At 40.2% G+C, this 12164-nt stretch overlaps 2 protein-coding genes across 2 annotated transcripts; both read left to right on the forward strand.

Annotated features, from left to right (window-relative positions):
* The first annotated feature begins 2252 nt into the window (after positions 1-2252).
* On the forward strand, positions 2253-5786 carry LOC102783660 (uncharacterized). Its single transcript, XM_006784893.1, has 5 exons — positions 2253-2545; positions 2648-2782; positions 3940-4179; positions 4281-4545; positions 5479-5786. Exons 1-5 carry the CDS (start codon positions 2350-2352, stop codon positions 5717-5719), a joined length of 1077 nt encoding a protein of 358 aa, XP_006784956.1. The 5' UTR covers positions 2253-2349; the 3' UTR covers positions 5720-5786.
* An 87-nt stretch (positions 5787-5873) lies between these two features.
* On the forward strand, positions 5874-10569 carry LOC148100934 (uncharacterized). Its single transcript, XM_087847379.1, has one exon. It carries the CDS (start codon positions 7247-7249, stop codon positions 8726-8728), a length of 1482 nt encoding a protein of 493 aa, XP_087703505.1. The 5' UTR covers positions 5874-7246; the 3' UTR covers positions 8729-10569.
* Positions 10570-12164: the final 1595 nt, after the last annotated feature.

Below are 12164 nucleotides of genomic sequence, written 5' to 3' on the forward strand. Positions count from 1 at the left end.
CATATATGTATTGATTGCAGGAAAGGGCGGGGCCAATATTTACAAAACTGAAAACACAATCTGCAACATTTTTGTTTGAGTGAGACAATGCTGAGTTTTTTGAGACCGCTGCCTGGTACATTTATTTAGAAAGTATTTTTGTCAACTCACACTTCACTTGGGGGTGGGGGTCTCTTGGTTGCTAAGAAAAAATCTGGCCTCACCTTTTGATACTTCATCTGCTTAGTTATCATAAATGGTTATGGAAGGTTTGGGGATCTTGAGTGGAGTTTGTGTGAGAGGTGTGTGTGCGTGTGTGTGTAGTTTTCTCTGTTTGATGTGCAGACACAGCTCAGCAGAACCTCTTGTCATGTTTTTGAGGCACTGCACTCCAAAAGACCAAATCTTTATTTTGTTACTCTTAAAAGGATAACACCATAGCTATTAGTTTAATATTTTATTAGTTGTAATTTTATGTTCATATGGGAGAGCTACTGATGATGTAATTTAGTTAACTGAAATCATGATTTTATTTTATTTTTTTCTCAGTACAGCTCATTTAATTTGATTGTACCCTATATTTTCTGTAATTCATTCAACAATAAATTAAATGACAACATGAATCGAGAGTTTTCTTCTTTGTGTACTTATTATAGGCTAGTTTCTCTTTGTCTTTTTAAAAACGTATTTTTGGTGTTTAGATTTGGTATCTATGGGGGACATTGGTGAACTTGACCTGCCTGCCAGACCCACAAACAGGCTTTGGTCCGACCACAGGAGATTTCTATTTTTGTAATTCAGTTGTTTCCAAAATTATAGTCTTGGGCAGTAGTTTTGTTGTTTCTTGAGCTTTTTATGTTTTGTTTTTGTTAAGCCAGTGAACACTTCCATACCATCTTTATTCATAAAGCACTTTAACATAAAACCAGAGGGGTTTTTTTTGTTTGTTTGTTTTTTAAGGTCAAATTGAGTCAACCCCTTAAAAGACTGCCAAAGGCTTTAGCAGATAAATGTGTCTTAAGAGGAGTTTTAAGCTCAGAAAGAGAAGAGGCCTGCCTAACGTGCAAGGTCAGATCATTCTACAACTTTGGAACACTGCCCCATGAATCATTCAAGCATAAAAGGGCAACTAACTCAAGAGATGAACCAGTGGTGTGTCTATGCATAGCAGAAAGCTTAGCAAAGAACAAGTGACAAAAAATACTGACAATAACAGTTTGACAGACATTTTTTTTTGTTTTTTTGCACCAACAAGGTGATTCCCAAAGAGCTAAAAACCAACAACTTGGCATACGGTAAACAGTGAGTTCTTAAGATTTGAGGGAAAGGATAAGTTGGGAACCAAAGAAATGTTGTGCCTAATAAAATCCAGTAAAAACCTCAGACAGAACCATATCCACAGAGATGGATTTCATTGATCTGTCTACTGTTCACTGAAGCCTCATCAGAAATGGTTTCAGTGGTAAGTGAACTGGTTCTTACATAGTGCTATAAGAAAAGGTTTTATGGTGTGTTGAATCAAAATTTGAAATTTGATGTCCAAATCATCAATATGTACAGAGAAAGCCAGGAGGGAATTGAGGGAATTATGAACACAGAAATGTACCATCAGATTTTGGTCCACCTAACAATCTGTAAAGCATCTGATTGGCAACAACTACATTTTTTTTAACATGACTATAATCTCAAACACTGTCCCTGCAGTAAAAGCATATCTGAATAGAAAAAAACATAATGGAGCAATATCAGTCATAAATTGGCCTCCCCAGAGCCCAGACCTCAACATTACTGAAACGGTGTGGGATCACATGGACAGAGAACAGAACAAAAGCCAGTCAACATCCAAAGAAGAGCTTTGAATTTCCTTCATGAAGTTCGGAAAAGAGAGTTCAGTCTGTAACAAAGAATAAAGGTGGTTGGTCCAAATATTCACTTTGAAGCTCATTAAAATTGTACAAACTCTGTTTTTCCCCCTTAAAACTGTATTTCCATGCATGTTAGCACATGTTGCAGTAATTCGTTACACCTGTTTTTCAATTTTCCTGACATAAATAAATAAAGGAATCAACGGTTCCTCGAGACTCGAGACTTTTTCATAGTTCTGTACATTTCCAGACATGTTTGAAATAGTTTTTTAACCTTATAACTTGCAGAAAGGTGTAAAAGTAGCTATTTTTAATTATCGCATCATCTTTCTCTCTGTAAACCTCTTAAAACCCATTTTACAAACACATTAGCATTCAACGTTCAGATCTCGCGCTGCATAACGTCCCCGTTTGGCAACTAACGGTTTTGAATTCGGTCACACTCAATTAAAACACGCACGACACACAGAGACTCTTCCAAAATAATCGCTACAACAGTCTCACAATGGAAACCAACTCCAAAAAGATAAAACAAGAGGAAGAAGAGGCTGAAGAAGGTAGTTTTAAACACCCGTGGCTCAGTGTCAGCCCGGGTCAAGAGACCTTTCAGGATTGTCCAGTCAAAAAAGAGGGTCACCAGAGCGGGATCAGCGGGCCAACTACTCCCAGAAACAAAACCAGTTTGGCCTCAGTCGAAACAAGTAAGTTACGAGAAAGAGAGAAAGTATCCACCTCCAAATGAGTATCCAAAATTATGACGGGGCTAGGTCAGAAAAGGTGGTGAACGAATGGTCCCTTTTCAGGTCACAATGGGATGTTTCAGGGCTGTGGAGTTGGTGGATATTTGAAGAAGGAACCCGACCACTTCACCCAAACCTCGCCCACACAGGGAGATGATATTCCGGCTGTCTGTTTAACCATCCAACCAACAGAGAAAGGTATCATAAGTAGTAGCTGTTAACATAGCCTGCTAAATCGTATTTGTATTAAATTAACGTGTATGCAGGAGTGTTTTCAGGACTTTTTCAATGTGATGGACCAGCACAGGGTATTGCGTGTCTACTTATGAATAAAAAAAAAATGAATAACTGTTTTAAAAAGTAGTGAAACAAGTATTTATAACTTTTAAGTAAAAGTATTACTAAGTAATACTGGCTTGTGAGCCAGTATTACTTAGTAATACTACAAACAGTAATAATACAAGTACTAAGTAATAATACAAACTGTTTTAGTAACAGAATGTACTTGAAGTATCTAAAGTAAAAGTACAACCATTTATTATACAGACCCATGTCCATGATATTGTTGGGTCATAATTATTGATTCATTAATGTAAATGTCACTTTAAGTATAGTGGTAGGTAGAATCTATATTAACAACCCAACAAGGAATTAACCTCATTTATGATATACTAGGTGAAAAGTAACAGTATGTATGGAAGAATTGCAAGATCTTAACTTTTTAAATGAAAACAGGAATCATTTATGAAATCAAAATCACAAACTCCTGGCCTTTCTGCATGTTATTGCAGTATGATGCAAAAGTCTTTAGTCACCCCTCGTTTTTATTATATTTTGCCAGAAAAATGGAAATTAGGTGCAGCAATTTATTGAAACATGTGCCGACATACATGGAACTACATAAGGGAAAAACTGAGTTTGTACAATTTCAGTGAGCTTAAAGGTCAATATTTGGTATGACCACCTTTATTCTGCAACACAGCCTGAACTCTCATAGCCAAGCTTTTCATATAATTTCTTTAAGTAGTCTTTAGGAATAGTTCAGGCATCTTGATGGACATCCAAAGCCCCTCTTTGGATGTTGGCTGCCTGTTTAGTTCTCTGTCAAATGATCCTACACTGCTTCAATAATACTGACATCTGGGTGCTAGTGAACATCCGAAGCGGGTGTAGGGAGGCCAATCCATCAATTAAAGTGTTTGACTGTGTGTTTTTCTATCCAGGTATGCTTTTACTCTATTGGGAGTGTGTTTAAAGGTTAAAAAAAACATTCTAAAAATATTTCTAAAAAATTCAAAAGAAAATTAACAAAAATTGCCAGTAATATAGTTACACAACGTTTATGTCTCCCACAGACATAAAGCAAATGCAGACTGTCAGAGACGCAACTGGATACATTAAAAGGCCACTGAATGCTTTCATGGTGTGGGCTCACATACACCGCAAGGTCCTGCAGAAAACCATGACAAGAGGCAGTATTAAAAACATTAGCATTCAGCTCGGGTTGGAGTGGTCCAAGCTTAGCAAGGAACAGCAGGAGCCCTACTTTCAAGTGGCTCATCAACTGAAAAACATCCATAGTCACCAATTTCCTGGTATGAAGCAAAAACCCTAGACTACATGATAGTAAACATTTATTGCAGAGTAAAAGTGGATCTGTTTTCCATTAACACTTGTCTTTGTTTCATCATGCCAGATTACGAGTATCAACCCAGAAAGAGGAAGCACAGAGAATATTTCACCCCAGTGCAGGAAGCTAGACAGGACTGGGGGCAGCACCAGTTTAGTTTTTCCCCCTTTTTCCCACAAGAAAAGACAACACTGTGTTCAGCTCAGCCCACGTGCCCGGTCCCCATCATATCTTTGGCACCCGCTGGCTCCTACAAAGTGTACTATAATCCCTACTACCTACTACCTGTCCCCTATGTGTCCAGTCTGAGTTACCATATTGATTTAACCAGGTAAAGAGAGAGCCACTTTCATGACACAGAAAACTCAGACTTTTAAGCACTACATAGCTCACGAACACATTAATCTTGCGGCAGTACACCAACGGCATAAACGTCACAGAGAAGTCCAATTCAGTGACACCGTTTATTGAGTTGAGAGCTCGGAGACAAGTGGAAATCATTAATCATGGCAGCAGGCCTGTCAATCAAAGCGACCATGCCTCTAACTCCTGTATCCTGAGTTATCAAAAAGTTTCCACAAATCGATCCTTAGATCATAAGCCAGTTTTTCTATGAGGCTGTAAATATGCTTTTTAATGTCGCTTAGTTGGATATTTTAACATGGCTGTCTATGGCCATCAACTTGCTTTTGGAAGCAACCCCTAGTTACCACTAAAGGAAATGCATTTTTTTGCCTTCATTTTTCAGCACTATAGGGTTTCGACTTGATTAAGTCTTATATCAGTCAGGAGTTCTTATGTCAGGGAATTTATTTATTTTTAATCAACATATTGTACATTAGTGTTACACCAAGCAGCCACAACAAAAGATGCACAGACAGATGAAGTTTGATCCCTTGCACAAATGTAGTTTTGACATGTAGCAACTCCCCATAGCCCAACCTGATCGAGCACCCTCACCCAAACCAGTCACCACTTTTACCATCCTAGTAAGAGACAATGGTAGTGTGTGCAAAAGCTGCTCGCAAACAAGCTGCAGTTAGTGTTACTCATCCAGACACCCCAGGACACCCAGCAGGTCCGTTATCATTGCTCTGGACAGGTCAGGGCTCTTTGGGCAATAAATGTAATATTAGTGCTTTAACAGAATGTAAAGATTCTCATAGTTGGCAGCTACTGGACTTTTAATTTCACTGTCACATTTTCTAATAATTACCTTTCCGTGTCTTTATGTATGGCTTTTCTCTATATGTCCAAATCCAAGGAGCTCCATGGGAGAAGGGAGGGATCATCACTGCATTCACCCGCAGACAGGCCAGATTGTTCCAGCCTCCCTCAGCGGGGAAACAGCGCAGCAGCCTAACAGCACTGAGAAAGTCCTCAGTGGTTCATTCACATTAGAGAGCCACACACAGCCCAGCATCATCACCAATCAGCAGCTGTCTTCAAACAGAAACGAGGCGAACAAATCTGAGGGGGACATCGACGTGGTTGGACTGTTCTAGGAGATGTTCAGCACACACTGGCTGATTTTCATTTGAGCAAATCAAATATACATTTTTCGCATATTAATAGTTTATTCATTTTTATTCTACTTTTTGTTTAGCTGATGTCATGTATTTAGAGCACTCCACAACACAAAAAGAAATTGTGCTTTTTTTTATTGCTACTGATGTAAACTAACAGCAGAAACACACAGGATGAATGAGGTTGACTGCACACATGCTTCAAACAGCAGTGTAATCTGCTGCAATTAGTAAATCAGCAATTCTTCTTGAAACATTTCATTATATACCTATTTCATTACATGAAAGCTCAATGTGCTTAACATAGAAGATAAAAACTACAATGTCTTAAGGCATTCCAAATAATAAAAGTAAAACCACTTTACAAAAAAATAACGTTAACAGTCACACATAAACATACAGCTGTTGTAATGGACCTCAGGTCAGGCAGCTTGTTCCAAGGAATGGGACCACAGTAACTGAAAGCCCTCATGGCATACCTGGATGTGATTCTGGAAACAGTTAAAAGCTCTGCACCCAATAGCATGAGAAGTCTAATCAGGTTATAGACAATGATCAAATTAGAGATGTTGCGAGGGGAGCCAAACCACTGAAAGCTGCTTTATGAAGTAATAGAAGTATTTTAAAGGTAATTCTACATTGAGAGCCTGTGAAGTGGCTTCAGTATTGCAGAAATATGGTAAAGTTTCTCTGTGTGTGTGTGCGCGCGCGCGCGTGTGTGTAAGGCCCACTGATGATTCGGGTGATCCTGCAAATAGAGCAATAGTCATAACCTGATTGATATATTGTTTTATATGATTTCACAGTTTTTGAAAGTGCCTTGAGGCACCAAATCACAAAAGCATTTGCTTCAAGGTGCTCTATATTATAAGGTCAAGAACCTACAATAATACACAGAAAACCACAACAATCAGATGACCCCTCTATGAGCAAGCACTTTGCAACAGTAAGAATGAAAAACTCCCTTCTAACAGGAAGAAACCTCCAGCAGAAGCAGGATCAAGGAGGGGCATCCATTTTTCCTGACTGGTTTGGGATGTGTAAAGAGTACTGGACCCAGAATTGACCCTTGAGGAACACCTGGTTTCATTCTGCAGCTCTAAAATTACTCATTTACCCTTTAGGTATGACGACAACCAGTCAAGAACCTGACCAACCTTAAAGTACTATTGGTCTACATTCTTCTTCTATGGTAGAAGCCTGGGCAGAGTAACAGCCAACTTTAAACTGCCGCCATCTGTTGGCACCAATTACAGTAGAAAACATTATTGCGACAACACGTTTTTTGGGGAAAATAACAGAGATTGAAACTTTACTGATAATTTGTCCAAGTTGAAAAATGCCCTCCTCCAAAAATATCATGTGACAACCTCATTGTCTTACAGAATTATGACGTCACACACATGTAGAATCTTACCACCATTCTGATCCTTTGATCCTTTGATCCTTAAAACCCATAAATAGGCGTGAAGAGCAACGACTTTTAGTCCGTTTCTCGCAGCATTGATGTTCGCAGCATTGAACCGTTCGCCAGAAAAGCCTTTTGAAATATTTGGATCCTTTGCAATAGTAACTGTATCCAGACCCAACATGTCTCAAACAAAAGATCCAAAGGGACAAGAAGTTGACCCCTACGCTCTTCCCTGGGATGAGCCACTAGACCCTTCCCTTTCCTCTCTTCCTTGGTGTGACCAAGTAGAACTAGAGGAAAAACGTTTGGAAGAAATGGAGGATGAAGCGCTCACAAACACAGAGAAGATTAAGTTATTGATGGAGGAAAATGAGCGAAAGAGCGCTCAACTAAAAAAGTTGTCATACGCGCTTCAAGAAAAGGAAGCTATTATTGAGGAGAAACAACAGGATCTCCATGACATGGACAAAAAGAACCAGGAGCTCCAAGGAAAGCTTGATCAAGCTCTGCTACAAAATAAAAAACTCGTCCAAGAGAAGAAAGAAGACGGCATGAAGAAGAGAGGGCTGCACAGCAATCTCAGAGACATGGAGCTAATGTACAGTGTTGACAAAAAAAGGCTTGATCGCACACTGCAAGCAAATGAGAAGCTTCTCCAAGAGAAAAGGGAACAGGAGTTAAAACAAAAAGAAATGGATTCCAAGCTTCAGAGCATCAAGCAACAAAATGAAAGCTTGCAAGGAAAGCTTGATGAAGCTCTGCAAGAAAATAAAAAACTCGTCCAAGAGAAGAAAGAAGACGGCATGAAGAAGAGAGGGCTGCGCAGCAATCTCAGAGACATGGAGCTAATGTACAGTGTTGACAAAAAAAGGCTTGATCGCACACTGCAAGAAAAGGAGAAGCTTCTTCAAGAGAAAAGGGAACAAGAAATCAAACAAAAAGAAATGGATTCCAAGCTTCAGAGCATCAAGCAACAAAATGAAAGCTTGCAAGGAAAGCTTGATGAAGCTCTGCGACAAAATAAAGAAATCCTTCAAGAGAAAGAGCAGCTGGACAGAAAGCAGGGAGACATGGAGTGCCAACTCCAGCTCATGGAGGGAAACGACAGGATGCTGCAGGTAAAGTTCGATGAGACACTGCACAAATATCAAGACCTGCTTCAAGAGAGAGAACAGCTGGTCATTAAGCAGAGAGGAGAAAAACTTCTTCTCCAGGAGTTTGAGAAGAAAAACCAAAATCTGCAAGAACTTTACAACAAAATGAAGTTCAAAGCATCTGAGCTGGAAGGAGAAAATGAAAAACTGCAAAAACAGGAGGCAACATCTAAAGTGCTGAAAGAAAGGTTGGAAGAAAAACAAGCCGAAATAGAAGAAGTGGAGAAAAAATGCAATAAGCTGCAGAAGCAAAACACAGAAACAATCGAAGAGTTGAAAATCCTCATCCTCGAGAAAAAGGTGCTCGTGGAAAAGCAGCTGGAGAAAAAGAAAAAACGTTTCCGCTTCTTCTGGAGGAAGAACACTCCTTCTTTCACTACTGCCGATGCCATCTCTTCTTCCCCCACCTCTGTTCCAGCTTAATCCCCCCCCCCCCCCCTCCCTTCCTTTAACTACTAAAACCTCTCCCATCTCCCTCCCCTCTTTTCACAGTCACCCCCCAACCAGTCCCGACAGTTGACTGCCCCCTCTAGAGCCTGGTTCTGTCATAGGTTTCTTCCTTTAAAGGGAGTTTTTCCTATCCACTGTCGCCTAGTGCTTGCTCAGAGGGGATTGTTGGGGTTTTCTCTCCTCTCTCCCTTTACTTTAGGCTCTTCTTTACATCCCCCCACCCCCACCTTTTCTTTTTTCTTAATAACTGAACAATAAAAACAATTGGCTGCTAATTAAATGTGTCAAATCAATGTCTTTATTCAAGAATACAAGAAATGTGTGTGTGTGTGTGTGTGTGTGTGTGTGTGTGTGTGTGTGTGTGTGTGTGTGTGTGTGTGTGTGTGTGTGTGTGTGTGTGTGTGTGTGTGTGTTTGTGTGTGTGCATAATATGCATACTTTACGTGTTGGATCCAAATCCCACAAGGAATTAAATAAAACAAGAAGACAAACAAAAACAAATCAGGATGAGGAAGAAATTAGGTCAGATCAGTGCAGGTTTTTGTACTACTGACATAAAGTTTCTGCTGATTAAAAAAAAGTATGTCGATATTTCTGAAATACATTTGCAAACAAATAACTTTGACAACTTATGTTTTTTCATAAAAGAAAAAAGAAAAATCAGAGAGCAGAGCTGGTAAAACAGCTTAGCTCCGCGGGTTACAGGAGATCAGATGCCAAATACTTTTCATGACAGTCTTCGTTATTGCATAAATCTCCCCTTTTATCATTGATCAGTAAATCACTGCATATAAATTAATCTAACCGTTATAATTTCATGAGTAAAGATTCTCAGATGATTGAATGGCGGTTTTAGTAAATGTTGAACTTTATTGTGATTTCTATTTTTAGAATCAATAGCACACATTTTGATTTAGTTTTGCAAGCTGCTGATTTCACACAGATCCACTGCCCAAACGTGCCTTTGAGTTTTTCATCATTTAAAAAGAATAGGCTCAGGCAATCATTGTGTAATTAGGCTTAGCATATGTGACAGTACATGGCACAAAATAAACAAGAGGTTTCCATGTAACTAAATCCAGATTTTAGTCCCAATTTTTGTTGACTATGATGAAAATATATACTCTTTAGTATATATTAACCACTGGATGCAAAGTAATATATATAAAGGAAAACTTTCTGAATCACATTTAGTTTTATATTTCAGATCACCACAATAGGATATCCACGATTTCGGATTCAGGCATTTGTTTTAGTTCAATATCACAATCATTCTATGTTTGAGTAGTTTACAGAACCAGCAGTTAGCAGCCGCAACTCTGCTGCTTCAATTCAAGCATTGCAAGCATTCCTTTATAAACAGCATTTCAGTCAGGTTGAGGTCTGGGCTTCCATGCTGTACATTTGCTTCTGTACTTGGGGTCATTATCCTGTTGCATGGCCTAATTTAGGAGAAGCTTTAGCTGTCGGACAAACGGCCTCACATTTGTCAGCTGCAAGGTGACTATCTCTTGTGGCTGCAGAACAAGCTCTTTTTGAAAAAATCACCACCCTTGAACCAGCATAGTTGACAGTTGGTTTGAGGTGTTTGATTCTTGCTGAAGGTACTGCTGTGCATTATGGCCAAACCTCCACTTTGGTCTCAGATGCAGCTCTTGGGTATAGTGCAGTTTCTCTGAGCACTGAATGATTTTTGGGGTGGATCTGAATGCTGCAGACTAGCAGACTTGCTGTTTGCTAGTCGGGGCAGGGGGCTGGCCTTCTGGTCGGGGTCTGGGATGCTGGGCCTCTTGGGTGCTGCAGGACTGCTTGTCTCTTCCCCAGGGAAAAGGATAACATCTCCTGTGGTATAGAGTATGTGTGGGGAGTGTGAGTACAGTGTCCATTTCTGTTTGTCTCCATGTTGGGCGAGTGTCGAGTATTTATATATGTGTGCATGAGGGTGGGAATGCATGTTTGTGTATGTGTGTGTCTGTGTCAGGTCGGGTCTTAGACGATCTGGGAACATCTCAGGTGTCCCCAGACATCGATGCATTGGTGGTTCTTGCTGTCCAGGACTGGGCGCTCAGGTATGTACCGGTTCACTACCGGTGCCTGCTTGGCTCAGTTGGGTCCCTTCTGGGGGGTGGGGGGGTTCTCGGACCTCAGGCCTCAGTCTGCTCTGGCTGCTGGCGGAGCCCATGGACACGTCACTGCAGCTCCCTGTGGCTTCTGCACCGTGCCTGCTTGGTGACCCCACATCTCGGGCTCTCCTCAGCTCTTTACGGGAGGGTGGCGCGGCTGCCCCTCCGATGGTCCTCCCTGGGCTCTCGCGCTCTGGGGGCTTCTGGATGTCTGGGGCCTGGGGGGCAGGGCTATGGCTCCCCACAACCTCTGGCAGAAATTCACATGGAGAAACCTTTTTAATACAAGCGCACTCATCTACACAGGTGTGCACACAAGTGTACACACGGGTGATCACAGACACAAATTATATCTTTCTTGGCTGCTACCTCAAAGCACATCGTGCGCTGTCGGTCTTGCGTGCTGCAAAATAACATTCACTATTTAGTATTTATTGTTACTTACACTTGTCTAGGTTATTGCTGTGGTCTCCATATTGTTTTGCTCTCTTTTTGCTTGTTTTCTTCTTTTTTTTTCTTCTCTCACTGTCCCTCTTCCTCTCTGTTTTTCTTTCCCTCCCTTTCTTTCTCCCTTTCCCATCCCCCAGTCATGTCTGTCCAGTCTGTAATAAATAAAATAAAAAATAAATAAATAATAATAACAAAGGTCAATCAAGTTACCATAATGATCCACTTGGTAAAATTAATTCATTGGGCATCTTTCTTGGCCTTCAGACAATAATTCTGATTGCTAAAGTACCAAACTATTATCTTGCCTCCCAGTATCGATCAATTTGGATCTGGCTACATGCAGAGAGGAGTGAGGTTCGATGGGTTCCAATAGAACAACATGAGGTGAACCCCATACTATTAAAAGATGTTCTATTTTTAGGTACAAAAAAATGTCTATCCAAGCTCACAAACAATTTGATAATATTAAACACCTTCTGTGCCTGGCAGGAATCCCACTCACTTCTGAAAATAAATATCTCTTTTCTTAGAAGGATACCCCTATGGGGCAACCCTAATCTCTCTCATCATATTGCTGACCCAATATTGCGGGGATGGAAGGACAGAAATATTCAAACTGTTGCTGACTTATACAATAATGATACATTTATAGCTTTCAACAACTAAAGGAAAAATTCAAACTCCCAGGACAAAGTTTCTTCAAATTCCTACGAATAAGAGATTGGGTCAAAGAGAAATCCAAAGGGTTATTCCCCGAGATACCAAAAAAAACTCCTCTTGAAACACAATTTTGCACCAAACCATGGAAGTCAATAAAAGGAATAGCATCTTCTATA

This window comes from Neolamprologus brichardi, chromosome 10, assembly GCF_056152115.1.
Source record: "Neolamprologus brichardi isolate AB-2024 chromosome 10, ASM5615211v1, whole genome shotgun sequence".
NCBI classification, from domain to species: Eukaryota; Metazoa; Chordata; class Actinopteri; order Cichliformes; family Cichlidae; genus Neolamprologus; species Neolamprologus brichardi.